This window comes from Larus michahellis, chromosome 6 (genome assembly GCF_964199755.1).
Source record: "Larus michahellis chromosome 6, bLarMic1.1, whole genome shotgun sequence".
NCBI lineage: Eukaryota > Metazoa > Chordata > Aves > Charadriiformes > Laridae > Larus > Larus michahellis.
The window spans coordinates 51,703,234-51,720,617 of record NC_133901.1 but is presented as its reverse complement, the minus strand read 5'-3'; the positions used below and the strand labels follow the sequence as shown (position 1 = coordinate 51,720,617).

At 43.7% G+C, this 17,384-nt stretch overlaps 1 protein-coding gene across 5 annotated transcripts in view; it reads left to right on the top strand.

The window, feature by feature from the left end:
* Window positions 1–16,629, top strand: part of PAX2 (paired box 2) — an 84,941-nt gene extending 68,312 nt beyond the window's left edge. For 3 of the 5 annotated variants that reach the window (XM_074589860.1, XM_074589859.1, XM_074589858.1), the window contains 3 exons: window positions 8,918–9,019; window positions 14,958–15,044; window positions 16,382–16,598. In XM_074589860.1, the coding sequence (XP_074445961.1) occupies window positions 8,918–9,019; window positions 14,958–15,044; window positions 16,382–16,458 (266 nt within the window). In that variant the 3' untranslated portion in view covers window positions 16,459–16,598. Of the gene's footprint in view, window positions 1–8,917; window positions 9,020–14,957; window positions 15,045–16,381 lie in introns of all 5 variants that reach the window. The other 2 variants (XM_074589857.1, XM_074589861.1) reach the window with 2 other exon arrangements.
* The last annotated feature ends 755 nt before the right edge of the window (window positions 16,630–17,384 follow it).

Below are 17,384 nucleotides of genomic sequence, written 5' to 3'. Positions count from 1 at the left end.
TCAGACACAAAATCTAGATTTATAAAATTCAGTTTTATAAAAAAAGGGGCAAATAGATTTCAAAACTTGACATCAGTGATGTCACAACAGTTTTGACTCTCAGGGGTCAGCAATCCAAGGTTGTTTCTATAAACATGTATTTCAACAACCCACAAGTAAAGTATTGGGCTAAGAACATGGATGGATCTGTGCAGAAACAGAAAATAAACCTGAAGATGCAAGACTCACTCCCCAGTCAGCAAGAATACAAAGAGAATACAAGAAAGGCGGAGTCTCCTTCTCTGGAGATATTCACAACCCGCCTGGATGCATCTGTGTCCAGCCTGCTCTGGGTAAACCTGCTTTGGCAGGGGGGTTAGACTAGATGATCTCCAAAGGTCCCTTCCAACCCCTAACATTCTGTGATTCTGTGAAGGTACAATGAGAAGCAGATTAGTCTTGGCACACTTTTCAGTTGTCCTAGCAAAGGTCTGTTATGATCACAGACCAGGGAAGAAAAATAAGATGATCTTTATCTTCAGCGCGACTTGCATAATACTCTTGCAAACGAGAAGCTAGAAAGCTAAGAAATGAAAGAAAACGTGGTTCTTTTGACATGACAGAAAGCAAAAGTAAAAGATATGCTGTGTCAGTCCAGTTTCATCTTTTGCATGACTTCTAGAATTTCTGAGGCAGGATTCTCACGTGGGATCAAGCAAGGTGAATGAAACCTTCCTAAGGAATGGAGAACGCAGATACAGAAAAAGATGTTTCAATGGTAGGCACAAGCATAGGATTCAAAACACCTGAGCCAAGATTCAGCTTTGGCACAGGGTTCCTACACGAACGTGGATACTTCTTCTTTGAGCTCAACTCCTCACAGATGAAACAGTGATCCCTAAGGGATGCTGTAAGGATATGTGTTCTAAAGAATTAGGCAGTGGGGTCATAAATATTTGATAGAGACCCCAGGAAAAGACGAAGAACGCTAAACTTTGTCAAGATGGTGAGCGGTGTTGTTAAGTGGGTGTGTACAAGCCATACCTTACGCAGGGATGTGCCATCTTGATATTCTTTGTTTACTGAAAAGAAAAGGAGCACTGGATGCAGGTAGCTTATCCTCCAGGAAGTCAGCAGTGAAAAACAAGCAGCTTATCTAGTCTTGCAAACCCCCCCCGCTTCCCTTCCCTTCAGCAGCAGAGAGCACGATAAAAGCTGAGATGAGTCTCTGTAGGAACCCAAAGCTGTGAATCTTCCTCTCACCCTGTCTGGCCAAAATCCCTTCATGCACAGGGGGAATTTAGGCCGGAGATCACCAGTTCTAGCTCTCCGCCAGAATAACAGAGGAGAGGGTTAGAAAGGAAGAAAAACATCCATAACTCAGCAAGTACAGTCAGAAAGTGTGGAGCAGGAGATGCAGAAAATATGTAGTCCTCTGCTATGTTTCTAGCTATATCCCCACCTTGCTGACCCTTCCAAATTTCCCCCACCGTGACATTGGGTGGTATTTTTTTGTTGCTTATAAACAAGGATATCATTTGCCATTTAGAAGAAGAAAGGAACCTGGACAGGGATAGATTTCTGCTGCTTTGGGGGGATTGCAAACTTATTCCACCTGCCCTTTGATTACAGGGTGGTATTCCAGCCTCAGGAATAAGACACTGACAGATACGTGGGGGTTCCCTGATGCAGCCTTACTGAGGGACACCCCCCACGACACAGAGAGGCCAGTATGGCACTGCTCCACAGCTTGCTGGCACTTGCAGGACTTGGGATAGGAAGGGCCAAGTTCTCCATCAAAAATACAGAAGAATTAGAGAATGGAGAAAATCATAAGTGAAAACAAAAAAGGTGCAGCTGACGTTTGAGGTGGTTAAAATGAAAAATGGAACTGTGCCATTCACAGGTGGATAAATAGATCAATCAATTGATCCCGTCTACACTGACACACTTTGGAGCTATAATTCACTGCTGGGGCAATTATTCCAGCATAGCAGTGGCAGGAGACAGAATTCAGGTACTTTTAGTCTGGGGAGAGTTGGACAACAAAGGAGTTAAATTGGTAAATGGCATCCACCAGTAATACACGGAATATAAGTTATGTCTGTGCAGTTGCACAGCATAGAGGAAAAGACAGACAGATAGATAAATAGACACATAAAAGTCTGAGTTTTGTTTGTGCAATCATTCGCTGTCTGACCTTATCCTCGCCTCCACTCCACTACTGTTAGAGAGAAGAGTGTTTAGCATGATTGTGTCCCAGTCTCTTTGCCATGTTACTGTTGACTTCTTTATCCCCCCCCTGCACTGAGAAAGTGGTGCTGCCTCTGGAAGGCGCGAGGAATTTTTCTTCATAAGCCTTGATGTGTTCAAGAGAGGGCTGGGCTCATCTCCGCTGTGAGCCCGACAGGGGCTTTAACAGCCTCACAACACCGGGACAAATAGCTCCTGGTCCCTTAACCCTTCTCAGCTTTGCAAGGCAAGGCCTAGCACTGTTGTTCCCATTGCAAGGGCTTTAGACAGTCTTTCAGACTAAAATCCCCTCCGTGGTGGCTGGGCAGAGCGGAAATCCAGGGGCTGGATCAGATTGGCCTAATGCTACAGCAGCTTAAGCGGTCTGTTTTACCAGAGATTATGGTTTCACTTACACAGAGTGCCTGAAAAATGCTGCGGTTTAGGAAGGATTATAGCTGAAAATTCCATGCTTTAAAAGAGAAATAAAGCAGGGGAGGGACTAGGAAACCCAATGTGCCTGGGGGCTGTGCAAACAGGATTAACCTCTGCCCACAGCACCTCTTGCTTCTGCCCCCCCATGCTACCTGAGTCCATCTTCTTCTCTGCCCTTTCCTCCCCAGCGGCTCCCTGCACCTGCTCTCTCTTGCACAGTACGGAGAGCTGAAAAAGGAGCCTGGAAAATTCCCAGGACCAAAGTGTCCCAAGCTTATTTAAGTATGACTGTGAAATGGCTTCCTTGAAAAAATATCACTTCACGTGGAGCCCCTGAAAGCCAGGGGAACTTTTGGCCCTCTGCCTGCAGATAAATCTATTCATCCAGATTATCTACTATCAACTTTATTCGGATAAAGGCTTCAGCACTCCCAGACTGCTGGAGGTGACTCTGCCTGTCTGGTCTAAAGGTAAATCTGTGCAGCCCTTACGATCTGATGACAGAAGATGCAGGAGAAAAATAGCTTTGGGGGTTCTCCATCTACTGAGACTGGCACTGGCATGTGAAGGCTCACTGGTAGGATTGTAGGACAGTATATAGTTGTAAAAATCAGAAGCTGGGTGCTGATGTGCTGCCTACTCTGGTGACTTTAACTGTGCAACAAGAACCAGATACTCCAGCTTCTATCCTCCACAAAAGGTCACTGCCAAACAGAGCTTCCTATAGCAAAAAGGGAGAAGAGGTGAGAATCCTCACTTAGCATACCAGAGACTTCACATAAGTAAACTAAATAAAGAGGAACTGTACACCTTTTGGCAAGGACTGATCCTTCCCAATCAACTGAACCATAAACATATGTCTTTGCCGCAAAGGCGTCTCTGTGATCAGAGACCTTTGCTGGCCATCCAGGTTAGAGGTACTTGGAGGAGAACACAGATGGCAAAGTATCATTTTTGCCAGGTAGCAAACCTTTAGGAAACAAATGCCTCAGGTTAAACAGCATTCACAGATAGAAACTGACCAGCCCTTTATTGTCTAGGTGAGCATTGCACCCTCACAATAAGGTGCCTAGAGTTAATTAAGCCAGTTCTACGTTGATGAAGTCAGATTTATGACCTAGTTATATGTCACATTTATATTTCTCTGTATAAATCAAAACCACCAGAACTAACTTATTTCATAGGCCATTGGAAACACTTGCCATCATGGCAGAGAGATGGCTTTCATTTATTGGCTTTAATTTGTTTACCTGAGGGTGGATGGTTTGCTAGATGATTTGGATCAGATCTGATCACATCATCCATACTTCTCTTTCAGGTGTTCAAATACAGGACTCTATTACTGCTGACCCAACAACAGTGGGTGTTCTGGAGTACCCATGCTTTAGGTCAGAGTTCTCCAATTCCCAAACCTCTTACTTGACAGCCAAGTTAGGAGCAGTTGCAAATCTGCACATCAGAAATGGAGGCTCAATGCAAACAACAATGAAAATGAGACCTTTTATAAGTCCCCCACGTTTCCTCTCGTCCATTATATCTCTCTGTCAAGGCATCTGTCTGGCAACACTATACTCTGGGAACAACCAGAGTCAGTACTCACTACTTTTATGGTTAAAGCTCCAAAGTGTGCCACTGTGAACAAGATCAATTGGTTGATCTGTCTAGCCACCTATTAATTATACAGTCCCATTTTTATTTTAACCATCTCAAACTTCAGCTACACCTTTTTTGTCAAAGCTTTTATGGAGTTTTGCTTGAGAAGCTTTGGCCATTAAACCGGGCATCCTGTTTAATAGATGCTCATAACCACACTGCTCTCCTGCGGAAGGTTACCTTGGTTCTGAAGAGACAAAGCGGTATCATTCCCTGGGCCAAACTGTGTAAGTGTAGCATCTTCATGCGCCCGCAGCCAGCAAGAGAAAGCAGCAGGAAAGGGAGCACAGAAGCTTCAGTGCATTCTTCTCCTTCCCAACCCTACGCTTCTTCCTGTCCTCCGTCTCCTGCATGTTCCCTCCCTCACCTCTCCTTTTCCTGCATCCCATTCCTCCCATCTGCCACTGCACTCCATTCTCCTCATCTCCTGCTTCCCCTGCAGAGGCATCCCTGCAGTCAGAGCCTAGCCCCCGGGTGCATTTACTGCTGTTGTCTCAGCATTGGCTCCTCTGATCTACTCCTAACCTTTTTATTTTTATTTTTGTTTTTTTAAATTAATTTCCCTGTAGATTTTAACCACTCCATTTTCATTTACCCATTTTGTTCTTCCTCTCCTCCCTTCCCCACCCTCCTCTTCCTCCCCCTGTTCCCTTTGTCTGTCTGTGTCCATCCCTTACCCTACCACAGAAAACCTCTCCTCTCCCCTCAGTATAAAGCAAGAGCCTCATGGAGCCTCTCTCACCCCTTTCACCCCCACCACGCCGGTCGGCTCTGGGCAGGCTGATCTTCAGCCCTTCCACATGGCCCTTTCAGACGATGCGTCCACGCCTTGCTACAGTGCCTTCCTTCATCATGGTGCCCACTTTGGGCAGTCCAGCAGCCAGCCTCTGATAGCAGGTAACCAGCCTTGGCCACAAACTCAGCGGGGATGCTGCAGGCAAGGGGTTCAGTTTCGTCTGACGGGGAGACCTGTAAATGCTGCAAGCTCTTTGAGTGCAAGTGGGAACCAGAGCAACCATGTTCCAATTCTGCGTATGCAGCACGTGTTCTCAGCTCCATGGAGAGTCACAAAAAGATTTCATGCCTGTCCTTCCTTTTTTAGAATAAAATGTGAAAAGAAGCTGTAACTACCTAGAAGTGAACTGGGTGTCCCAGTTGGATGGGTCTGGGACTTAGTATAGAAATATTTGTACAGCAAAATCCTGTGTTGCCTCAATATCTGTAATGCCCCTGAGTACTGTAGGCCCCGCAAGGGTACTGTGTGCTAGCCTAAGGTAGGGGATAGCAGCTTCAATAACCTAGCCCAGCTCCAGGACTGATAGGGCTGTTCAGCATGGGTTGTACAAATTACTAAGTTAGATAAATACATAGGCGGCTGGTGAGCACTGCCATAGCTATGTTGTGAGCAATATTTGAGTCACCTGGTTTGGGAGTGTCAATGTGAGTGGCGCCTTCACACAGCAGACCAAGTAGTTAAGAAACAGGGCATCACGTCTGAATGTCAAGACCAGGAAGGGTGGGTGAGAGACTATAATGTCTTACAGACAAAGGAATACAGACCTGAGCTAGGTGACCTTTAAGGGTAGAAGAGAAGTGAAGAAATAGGTTGCAGAAGATGGCAGCACTTAGGAGCAGCAGGCTGGAGGGGAGGATGGGGAGGAAGGACAAGTTTCAGGTAGGTACTAGGGGAAACTCCTGTGCAAGGTGATTGAAGCAATATTGCTGCAGAAGCTCAGGGGTCACTTGGATGAAATAGTGGATATCATTTTAGGTGACCACTGAGGCTGTTGTCACTCCACTGTCAAAGAATGTAATCTGGGCTTTTTCAGAACAGACGAAGTCTTAGCGCAGACCACAGTTCCTAATGCTCAAGAAACACAACTTACCTCTGCCTCCCTCATGTTTATTTCTCTTTTGACCTAACATCCTCCCTTTGTCTTGTCAGGCAAGATTTGCATTTCTAAACCTCCCTGTAGGAAAGCATCAAGTCACATCAGGAAAGACTTTTGCGTTCATAACAGTGTATTGGTCCAATCTTACCGCAGCCAATAAGAGCCTCTGAGCTCTGGGCACTTCCTAAGCCAAGGAGTCTCCTGACAGACTCTCTCCGACAATATAGTTCTCTAGGGGTGCACCCTCTAGAAGGCACTGTGTTTCAGGAGAGGCACCTGCCTTAGGACCCTTATGGAGAATGAGACATGGGAGAAAGTGTTCAAAAGCTCAAACAATGACACAGTGATGAAAGTGCTGTTCCTTACTCAGAAGGCTCTTGGAGAAGGGAGAATGGCTGGAGTTGGAAGCATGTTATGAGCAGAATAGGTGATAGCTTTGCCATAGCCCTGGAGTACAAGAATTTAATAATCCTGTCTAGCTGTTGGTAATGAGAGGAGGTAATGGGAGGGGCCTGCTTGTATGTAACAGCATTTTAAGAGTCTCTCTGTGGGACTCTTATTCATATTGCTGATACTGTATTTGTTTGTTACCTTCTTTTTCAAGATTGGGATTTTGAAAGATTATCACTTGCCAACAAATTTTCCACACCAAGTTTTGAACATCAGCCTCCGTGCGCTCATGTCTGAATAAAAACACAGGGGTGTATGTGCGTAGATGAAGTAGCAGAGTGAGTGTGTATGTGTTCCCACCTGAATGGAAGTGTCAAAATGAATTAATTTTGCCTGCTGCTACATAATGTTCTCTCTAACTTTTCAGTGACACTGTTTTCTCACTCATCACCTGTTGTTATTTCTCAGGCTAGTCGATAAATGAAACCAAAAGAACATGAATTTTAAGCATAAAACTTTCTTGCCTTAAAAGAATGTGAGAGAAAAAAAAAGAACTACATCTAGTAGGTGTTAATCATACAGATTAACACACTTAACACACAGCTGCAAATCACTAAAGGAATGATGGTAATAAAAGAGTAGAAGAGTGTAGAATATAAATCCCTGAGGCATTATATATATATATATATTTTATCAATATTGGGGAGTGGCTGGAAAACGGCTCAGCCGTTGACTGGTAGTTCTGTGCCATTAACTAAGAGAGGTGAGTTAGGAACATCAGCCACTGATCAGGTACCTCTTCAGGGAAAAAGAATGAATTTGCACTTCTTTTTGCTTGAGCAAATCATCTCAGTAATCTTTAGTCAAGACCTATGAAGGCAATGACACTGGTTTAGCCTACCTCATCCCAGAGAAACATACTCTCTTCAGATTAATGCTCCATGTTGATTAGTTTTTGCTTTGCTGTGTAACTGTTATTTATTCCTGATCCCCAAGCCAAGGTTCATGCTTGTTGCAGGGCCTGCTGTATCTGTTATCATTCTGACGCTAGTAGAGCTAAAGCAACTCTTGTTCTTCTTTCATTGGCATATCCCAGGACAGTTCCGGTGACTCCAGTGTTGTTAATGGGCCATACTTACGCTGTCACTTCTAAAGGTGAACCAGACTCCAGCCCTCCAATTAGAACAGACAGGGAAGACAAAATTTAAGAAAAGAACAACAAATGGCGCAAGCTTTACAGTTCACCTAGGGAATGTGGAAGGCTGTGGATGTCTGGAACAGGCTGAGATCTCGGTAGGCAGCATTGGAGGTTGAGCTGTAAATCTCCCAGCAGCTGTGGGGGAAAGATTATCTTAATTTATTTAGCTTTTTTTTTTTTTTTTGGTTTTGGCTTGAAACTCCCAGCAGCTTCTGAGATGATTTCAGTTCATTTAAATGCAATAAGCACTAACAGCAAATGCCCTTCTGGCTGGCCCATTTTCAGGCTAACCAGTCCAAATGAGGAAATGCCTCTGGCATCAACCGAGAGGCCTCCAGCTGCACTTCCTAAGAGATGAAAAATAAACTACAATCATCCACCCAGTCCACACCCCTCTCTACTTCTTCGGTGGAGAAAAGATATCACAACTTTAAATATTACTAATAAAAAGTTGCACCTGTGATAAAAATGAAGTGCGACTCAAACTAATTCGTACGATTGTATTATTATATATATAATACCAGCACTTGGAAGGAGTCCAACCAGTATCAATCTCATGCTAAGCACTGTGCAAATATACTAAAAGTGTGCCCTTGCACCAAAGAGTTTGCAGCATAAAAAGAAGCACAGAGAGGTGAAGTGACTTGCCTAAAATCATCAGCAGGTGAATGGCAGAGGTGGGAAGAGAGACAGGCACAGAAACCTCTTGGATCGCTTTCCAATGCTTTGCACATTGATCACGCCCTAAAGCAACATCACCACAGTTTTGGAACTGCATCCACTGCATATAGACAGGACCTCAGCTACTCTGGCAATGAATATGCTGCCATTCTCTGAGCAGCTCAGGGCCATTTTGATTTAGTTAAAATAGATCCAAAATCTACAATGAAACAAAACAAATTCTTTTGAGCCTCACAAAGCTAAGTTTTAACATCCATCCTTACAGTGTGAGATCAAAAGTGCCACAATCTTCCCCCAAAATTTTCAGCAGATGGACAGCACTTATGTAAGAGAAGGCTGCACAGCACTTGCCTATCGAGCTGCTAGTCGTGTCACAGTGGGACAAAAGGTGATATCAAATCGATATTGAAAGATCTTATCCCTATTGATCACCTGTCCTGATTCTTTCCCTTTCCAGGTCGTGATATGGCAAGCACCACCTTGCCCGGCTACCCACCCCATGTTCCCCCAACTGGACAAGGCAGCTACCCAACCTCAACTCTTGCAGGAATGGTTCCTGGTAAGTCAGCCTCCAGACTTCAGTAATGGTGCAAACACGTATACTAGCATTGTAAGAGCTTTCACCGTTGCCTTTGCTGATATAAAGGTCTATTAATTTAATAAAAAAATTATCAGGTGCCTGTAACCAATGTAGCTAACAACCCTTTCTGTAACATATCTCTTTCCCCCTAGTAACTGATTCACTGCTGCTATGGGCAACTAGCTATCTATAACCTGTGGCAATTAATTGGTAATTAATTAACCTTAGTATTCATTAACTAATGTAATTATTCTCCAATGACCCATGCAGATTATTATGTACTGCTCGTGGCTCAGGATATTCAGCTATCTACTAACTTAGGGTAACAACTTACCTTCTATCAAAAGCCAGGGCGTCAAACTGAAAATCACCAATGGTAATTTAATACCTGCAGTTTTTGGACACCTACTGTCCATAGCCTGAACTAGCTAAGAACTCAGCAATGATTAACAGCATTTCAGGAGAAACTAACTATTCACTTTCAACAACCAACTACTTACCCACCTCTTGTTTGTAAGATAGTGCTTCCAATCGAAGAAACTATCTACCTAATCCTACATCCAAAGGCAAACTGTTTCTTTGCTACCCGATGCCTTTGGAGAAATACCTTATCTTGGCAAATGGATTCTCCCAGTGTTTAGGGAGAAGAGAGAACCATTTACCTAGGGCAATTGAAGAGCTTATTTCCCCAGGCTCTATTCCGCACTCCTCTGATGACAGTTATCCCCAGCCCATAAATGAAAAGGCAGGATTTTAGTTTCTCCGCCATGGTAGCTCGGAACTCAGAACTTCCTTCATCTGCCACTGATTACTGTTTATGTTGCCACCCTGGGTTGTGAGTTGTGATGGCTAATGAGCAGGCACACAGTCCATTCTGCAACCTCTGCTACTGGAGGGATGACTCCAGAACTGAAGCAGCACAGAGCTGAGAACAGAAAGCTCTTAAATCACAATGATATTATTTGCCAGGCCTTATGAGTGAAAAGCCTAGCTTAACCCTCATCCAAATCTCAGAACAGCTAGCTAAACGAACATACACTGCAGTGACGACAGTGAAAACATCACTGACAGGAAATGTTTGCATATCAGAGTCTTAACATCCTTAAATGACAAACCACTGCTTATACCATGAAGTACTGGCTAATACCTATGGCCACATTCCAGAGCTAACACGCTACCTACCACTTATGATCCTAAGGCACAACAAAATCTCAGGCTATGCTGTGAAGATGATTGACCTCCAGATCAGGAAAAGATAGTGGATTGGTCCCCTCCTCACCCCCACTTCAGTCCCTCGGTATAGCTGACCAGCTTGCTGAACTTCTGGGGTGGTGCAGAGTTGGCAAATTGTAGGGCATCTCCTTCTACACTAAATTTTTCAGGGAGATGGTTTGGCTCCAGAATCAGAGAAGCACTAAGACAATATAAATCAACTACCCACTCTCCCCCCCAGTAACAGTAGGTAGACTCAGTTGTCAACATCTAAGTCAGTTACAGGTTAAAACTTACAGAACATCATGGCATATAGAAATGATGAATAACACTAAAAAGGCTGGCTTTTTGAATAGGTACTTCTAAAGACCAGGCTCCTCTCAACTTCTAACTGTTCTCAACTTTTTAACCGTTCAGGGACTGATATGTAAGTTTAACATCCTCTTCACAAGGATGATACTGACATCTAAACTGGGACAAAGATTTTAAGACCACTAAACACAGGGGTCACTTATCCAAGAACAGGGTATTTCAGCTCCTTGATGTGGAGACTACTTATCCATTAGACAGCAGTGTCTCCAAAACCACACAAATACACCCCAAAAGGAAAGGAACAGGATGATAAAGAAAAAAGTTGAGTTATACTTCAAAAAAAAACATAATGCAAGTCAAATGGATATCTTTACATTAAATCTGATGTCAACATTCAATTAGAGGAAGTTTTTCTGGGGGCCTACTTGGGCATCCTGCAGTAGTTACTGCATCTTTCCACAGAGCATCAAGTTCTGGCTGTTTCAGTCATACCCCACTGGTCAGACCCAGCCTGGCAGCCCTTCTATTCCTGTCTTCTAATGTGACTGAAGCCAACAAGCTAGAGATAAAGAGGCTTCCTGGGAAGGAACATAAGACTTGGCTTTAATGGGTCACACTGCAGATCTCTGCAGCCACTACTCTCTGTCAGGGGCCAAAAGTGAAAGCCTGAGGAAGGGTGTAAGAGTAGAGTAAGCATGTATCGGTACTTTCTCAAAAGATCTCCCAGCCTCCAACAAGTTGCAGCTCAGAGACTTCCTCAGCCAGACTTAGTATCGTTCTATTTAATATCAAACACCGTCAATAGGTTTCACCTCCACAAACTTAAAACAGTGGAGGGGAATATAAGCCTTTAACATCTGTAGTAACCTATGGCAAGAAGTTCTGTAGCTTAACTACATATTGTGTGAAAACTACCTCCCTTATTTGTTCTGAACCTGCCACCTGCTAGGCTCACTTCATGCTTCATGGTTTCTGTATTAGAAGACTAAACGTGCCAAGATTTAAATACAGATACCAAGAAATACTGTTAGTAAAGGTTCCCAGAGCACAGATTGCACAGAATATAGGCCTCACGAGATCGATCCTCTGTGCTTGCTGCAACCTCTGTTAAGAGTCCAGGTTGAACAGAGAAAACAAATATGATGTTGCCAATGGTTTGTTACACATCCCCAGGCCAAGAAAGATCAGAGGTCAATGCTTTAACTACATTGGAAACAAGAAGCCAGCAAGATGACCACTCAGGGAGTATCTTTCAGAAACACACTGACAGGCAAACAAACCTTATGTCCAGATGCGAGTGAATATGAGAACGAGGATCTGTCTTCTCTAAATAAAGGTGCAGAGCTAAAAATAGAACTGGTCAGAAAGCAGGATTTCCAACCCATGCAAAACTCAGATTTTTTGACATTTGTTTTCAACTTGCATTGGGATGAGGAGCCAGAATCTTGAAATAGTTCAATTTGCAAACATCAGGATGAAACATTTCAATAACGTCAACATGTTCTAGATGTCAAGGCATATTAAAATAATAAAAGAGTTGAAAGGAAATTAAATGAGATGAGAAAGGCAAAATGAAACAAAACAAGAAAGTGAAACATAATACTTTGTTTCAATTTGCGATCATTTCAGAACTTTTCTTTCCAAAACTCTATTGAAGCCGACAAGCTCGTGCAAAACATTTCCATTTTGATGAGACAGCGTTTTCCAGTGGAAAACTGTTTCTGAGAAGATTGTTTGACCAGTGCTAACCAAAGCTGCTCTGTTCTATCCGTGACAACCTTTCACTAGACTTCTACTTGTATAGTCTAGCGAAGAGCTTGTCTCCAGTAGCCGTACGTCCACGCAACGTGGTCAGTCATGCACGCAAATATCGCTGAGGTTTATGCGGATGATGTGGTAAGATATATATCCTGCATTTGCCCTTGCCTGTAACTTCAGGTCCCAGGCTGTAGATGTGGATGAAAGCCAGTAGTCTCAGCACACTCTTGAAAAAGCAGGGGTTAGTCACTCAAAGAAGGATGAATCAGGTATTGTGCTACACTTAACCTATGCGGCTGAGAGATGTTTCCTGCACAGGTAACAACACCTTTGATCCCTGTCCCAATTCTTCCTCTTTCCCAGAAAGGCCATCAAGTTTCTGCAAACTGATTTGGTGAAGTGAGCATCCGCTGAAGGGAACTGCAGTTTACACAGAGGAGCCTAGAGCCTGCAGAGGGCTGGTGATGGCAACGGCAGGGAGTCGTTAAACAGAATCCAATGTTGATGAGGAAATTACACTTGTTTCATTAGTGATCGGGGAAGGCGATAGCTCAGTTCCTCTTGGTCACAGTTGAGCTCAAAAGCTCATTATCCTGCTGCATGCATGCTTTCACTCCTCGTCAATAAACACTGTTTCCAGTGGCTGCCCTCCCTCCTCCCCAGCTCTCCATAGCCGGGGCTCCTTCTCCTCTACTTAACCCGTGCTTTAGAAACACTATAAACAGTTTAGGGTGACAACTCAGAGGAGGGTGAGAGAGAAGCCTTGAAATATCAGAACTTCTCTCCATGCAGAGAAGTGATGCTTGTATGAGGCATTTCAAAGCAGAAATTCTCATCTGGATAGGTTTCTTCCCTCTTTGGGAGGCAAACTCATTCCAGTATATCCCACAGATAAATCAGTTCAGTAGAGATAAATCTGGACTACGCATTGCTTTTTGACATTGTATCCTATCCCACAGCATCTTGGTCACCTTGGCAGGTTTCACGTATTCCTTCCCAGCTAACTGTCAGAATTTTTAGTGCAGGATGTTTCTAGATATGGACACATGTGGAGTTACTATCATTAAAATAGTATTTACCAAGGTCTGCCACTCAAAATGAGGTTTTATGCTGAAACTGAAAACTACTGTGACTAAAATACCTTTGGACGGTGATTGGTTTTGATACATACACATTTTTCTACCGACTACTTTGGTTATTACCCTGAACGTCTTTAAAAAACCTGGCTGGACAGACTCTCCTCGAGTTTAAACCAGTGCAAATCCCCAACTTCAACAAACTTCATTTCCACCATCTGAGAATCTGCGATTTTGGCTTTAACTCTCCAGTGAAGGGAGATTTGCAGAGATTACAGTATAATTAATTGACATTTCTTTGATAATTGTATCACAGGCATACAGCGCCTCTTGCCTTGCCTTCTTTCCCTATTCTATGGTATCTATCAGGAACTCTAGGTTCTTTCCAAATACTTTTGCTGTAACAACTCCACCTCCGCCTCAGAGCAGACCAGAAGATAATAGGCTGTTCTTTCACCGTCTTCTATGCAGACAGTGCCTTTCAGATGGCACTACTCGTCCTCTGCCTGTTGCTACTGCATTAGATTGAGGTTACAATCAGATAATGGCATGTTTTTACTTAACAGAATAATATATTTTTAAGTTTGGGGAGCTTTATTTATTTTGAATGCAGCACCATATCTCCTCGGTTACCAAATATAATGCCTGCACAGCCTTCTAGAAAATAAGGACAGTCAGCTCCTTATGCACAATAAAATAATATTTAAGAAGACTCTACAACATTCAGATCTTGGGTCAGAGGCTGATTAGATCATAAAGTTCACAAGTATTTTGGTTTGGGCCCATTTTACTGAATGTGAAAAAGAGCTGTAGCCCAGATTGTCCTTCAGACTCAGAGTAGCACCTAAAGCACTAATCACTAGAAAATTATTTTTCTGGAACTAACTCACTAACTAAGCACAGAGGTGGAGTTCATCATATATGAATCACTTTTCTGCCTAACACCACCATATGGAGTAAGAAAGAGCGATTAATAGGTTTTTCATTTTGTTTTATGTTTAAGTCCACTCTACTGTCAGAACATTTTCAATAACAAATGATACTCCTTTCCACAAATACATCATCACCCTCAGTACCCTACAAACAAAACTTAACAGCACTGCGAGTTCCAATGAGTTTATTGTGAGCTTGTCCCATCAAACTTCCATGCCTGCTGTCTTGACACTACTAGAGAACCTTAGATTTTATTTAAAAGAAAGCTGATGCTTAATTGCAGGAAAAGATTGCATATGCAATCCTACTGCAACCTGAGAATCAGAAGTAAGAAGGCAACGAAAAATAAACCAGTTTAATTATTTATTTTTATTACAGAATTTCATCATTTTAAACTAATTTTCGATTCTGAAGAGGTCAATCTTGTGATTTTTAACTGTATGGGTAAGCAACACTGCACTGAAAAACACTAGTGTCCTGAAGGGCACAGTCCAGCTGGGCAAGGCAGCTAGATACACTAGTTTTCCTGCTGGCATACAGATTCAACACGAGCACTGGATTGATGGAATAGCAGACACAAATCTTCATTCTTAACTGTATTCCACACCTTTCTTGCTTTCTTCCAGGGAGCGAGTTCTCAGGGAACCCCTACAGCCACCCTCAGTACACGACCTACAACGAGGCCTGGCGGTTCAGCAACCCTGCATTACTAAGTGAGTACCTCTTTCCCACAGCACACCCCCAGCCTCGCGCTCCTTCTGTTTGTCTCTTTGTTTTCTTTTCTTTTGTTGTTTTTTTTGTTTGTTTCTGAAGAGGGCTTTCAAGTATTTGGCCAGGTGAAAGGCCTTTTTCCTAACTCTTCAGTCCAGTGTCTAGGTGGATATATACCTCACACGTTTTTTGTAACTGTTCTGAAACCGATTCCTCTTGTGTGATCCGTGTGAGATGGATCAGAATTCCAGTTCAGCTCTGTCCTCTCCATGGCCTGCAACCACATTTTATTCCAGATGAAATCAGAAGTTAAATTCAGGTTCTGATACTCTCTTAGGCTGCAAGCAGCATCCATTCAAGGTCTGATTAAAAAATCCAGATGAGGCTTCACTCCTCTCCCAAGCTAAACCCACAGTCAGTTCCTGAGGATCTGGAAATCCAATAGAAGTTCTTCCTATCGGACCCATTGGAACAGTGGCCAGAGCAGGAGACAGGCTGCACCACTAGGTTTACAATAGCCAGCAGAGTTTTCTTGCAGGGATATATCCATCTCCAGTGACTCTAATATGCACATAAATAGTCAGGTTTTTTTCAGAGGGGAAAAAACCTCCCATAAGACCATATATTCTAACACAACATTTCTTTGCAAGGGAATAGGAAGAGATTTATTATATGTAAAATAAATCAGCTGTGATTATTAGCTACGTATTTACTGAGGTTTAACAACTGGGTAATAGATGCACATTTTATTCCAGTGTTGTTAAACCTCAGTAAATGTGATCTTAATAATCAATCACTATTTAACACACATTCAATAACCATCTAGAGAGCTTTCATGCCAACTGTGACCAAAATCCCAAACAATAAAACATTGTAATTTTGTTTCTTTTCTCCCCTCCTGGTTTTAAAAGTGACCTGCTGTACTTTGTCAGGTATGCTCAGAACATCTGTCCCTGATGCTTTCCTTGTGGCCGCAGATCAGGCATGGCGGATTTGTGCTGCAATGCTCATGGGCTTCCCTCTCGGCGACTTATTGATGGTCAGAAGGAGCAAAAGGATCTCCTTCCCGGAAAGGGGCTTCAGAGCCAGAGGCACAATAGTATCTCTCCACTGAAATGTGGCTCTTGGTTGGCTTCCACTAATTGCCTTTCCCTAATCCCATCAAGAGCTGAGTCCCCAAGTTTGTTCTTTTGGTTCCTTTCCTTTTCTTTCTTCCTTTCCTTTTCAGTTCTCCTTTGTTTCTTTTCTTCGTTTGATTGTTTTATTTTTTATTTTATTTTATTTTTTTTTACTGTTTGTCCTTTCAACCAGTCCATTCTTCTCCTGTGTTAACTTTCAGGTTCCCCTTATTATTATAGTGCCACATCCCGGGGCTCCGCACCTCCCACTGCTGCCGCTGCCTATGACCGCCACTAGTTACCATGGAAACCACATGAAACTGCAGGGCGACAGCTTAGGCCTCCACATTGTACCTGTCTGATCACCTCCCTCCATCCCTGGGAAGGGTGAAGAGACCTTCTCCGTTCTTCCCCACAGTCCAGTTCCTTCCTCTTCGCCACGAAGGCACCGGACCAAGCGCTCACCACTCGAGACTGAGACCCCCCCTGCCCTCCCCCTGTCCTCCGCCCCCACCGCTCCCCCCACACCGGGAAGAGCCTGTGGCCAACTGGCCTCTCCTGTGGGAGCCCTCCACCGCGCCTGGGCAAAGCTCAGCCACGAGAAGTCCCCTTGGCTTCCAGGACTTCGGGGGGACTGGGAAGCAATGCAGCTGGCAACCATTGCCTTACAGGACCCCCTTCTTCTGGGAGCGGTAAGGGCCAGGGGAAGCAGGGGAGAACCAACGCTCATGAAACACTGTTCCCCAAAGATATGTTCTTCTGTGGTGGACTCTTCAACATGGGTAACACCTGTGACGCTCACCCTGTTTGCCAGGACAGAGGGAACAGCCTGGCTAGAGCAGAGATGGCAGTACAGAGACCTGGCCCATCTGTCAATGGAGAAAAGGACCAAGTAGCTATCTGCACCCCACAAGGGGTTCTCTGTGCACCTCATCCCCACTCTCCAGCGTGGCTTCCCCCATAGTTGGTTGCACCCCTACGCGTGGTGACTTTGCAGGCCAGAGTTGGGAGGCACCTCACACATACACCCACAATTTCTGTGACACACAATCAGCTCAGACAGGAGGAAGGAGCAACATTTACAAACCAACCGACGAAATGAAGAAATATATAAATAGATATATAAATATAACTGTGTTTTTATGCTTTGTCATGAAGGTCTGTAAAAAGGAAAAAAAAAAAGAACAAATCCCCAATTTTCTAAAAAACCCAAGCAAACAAAAA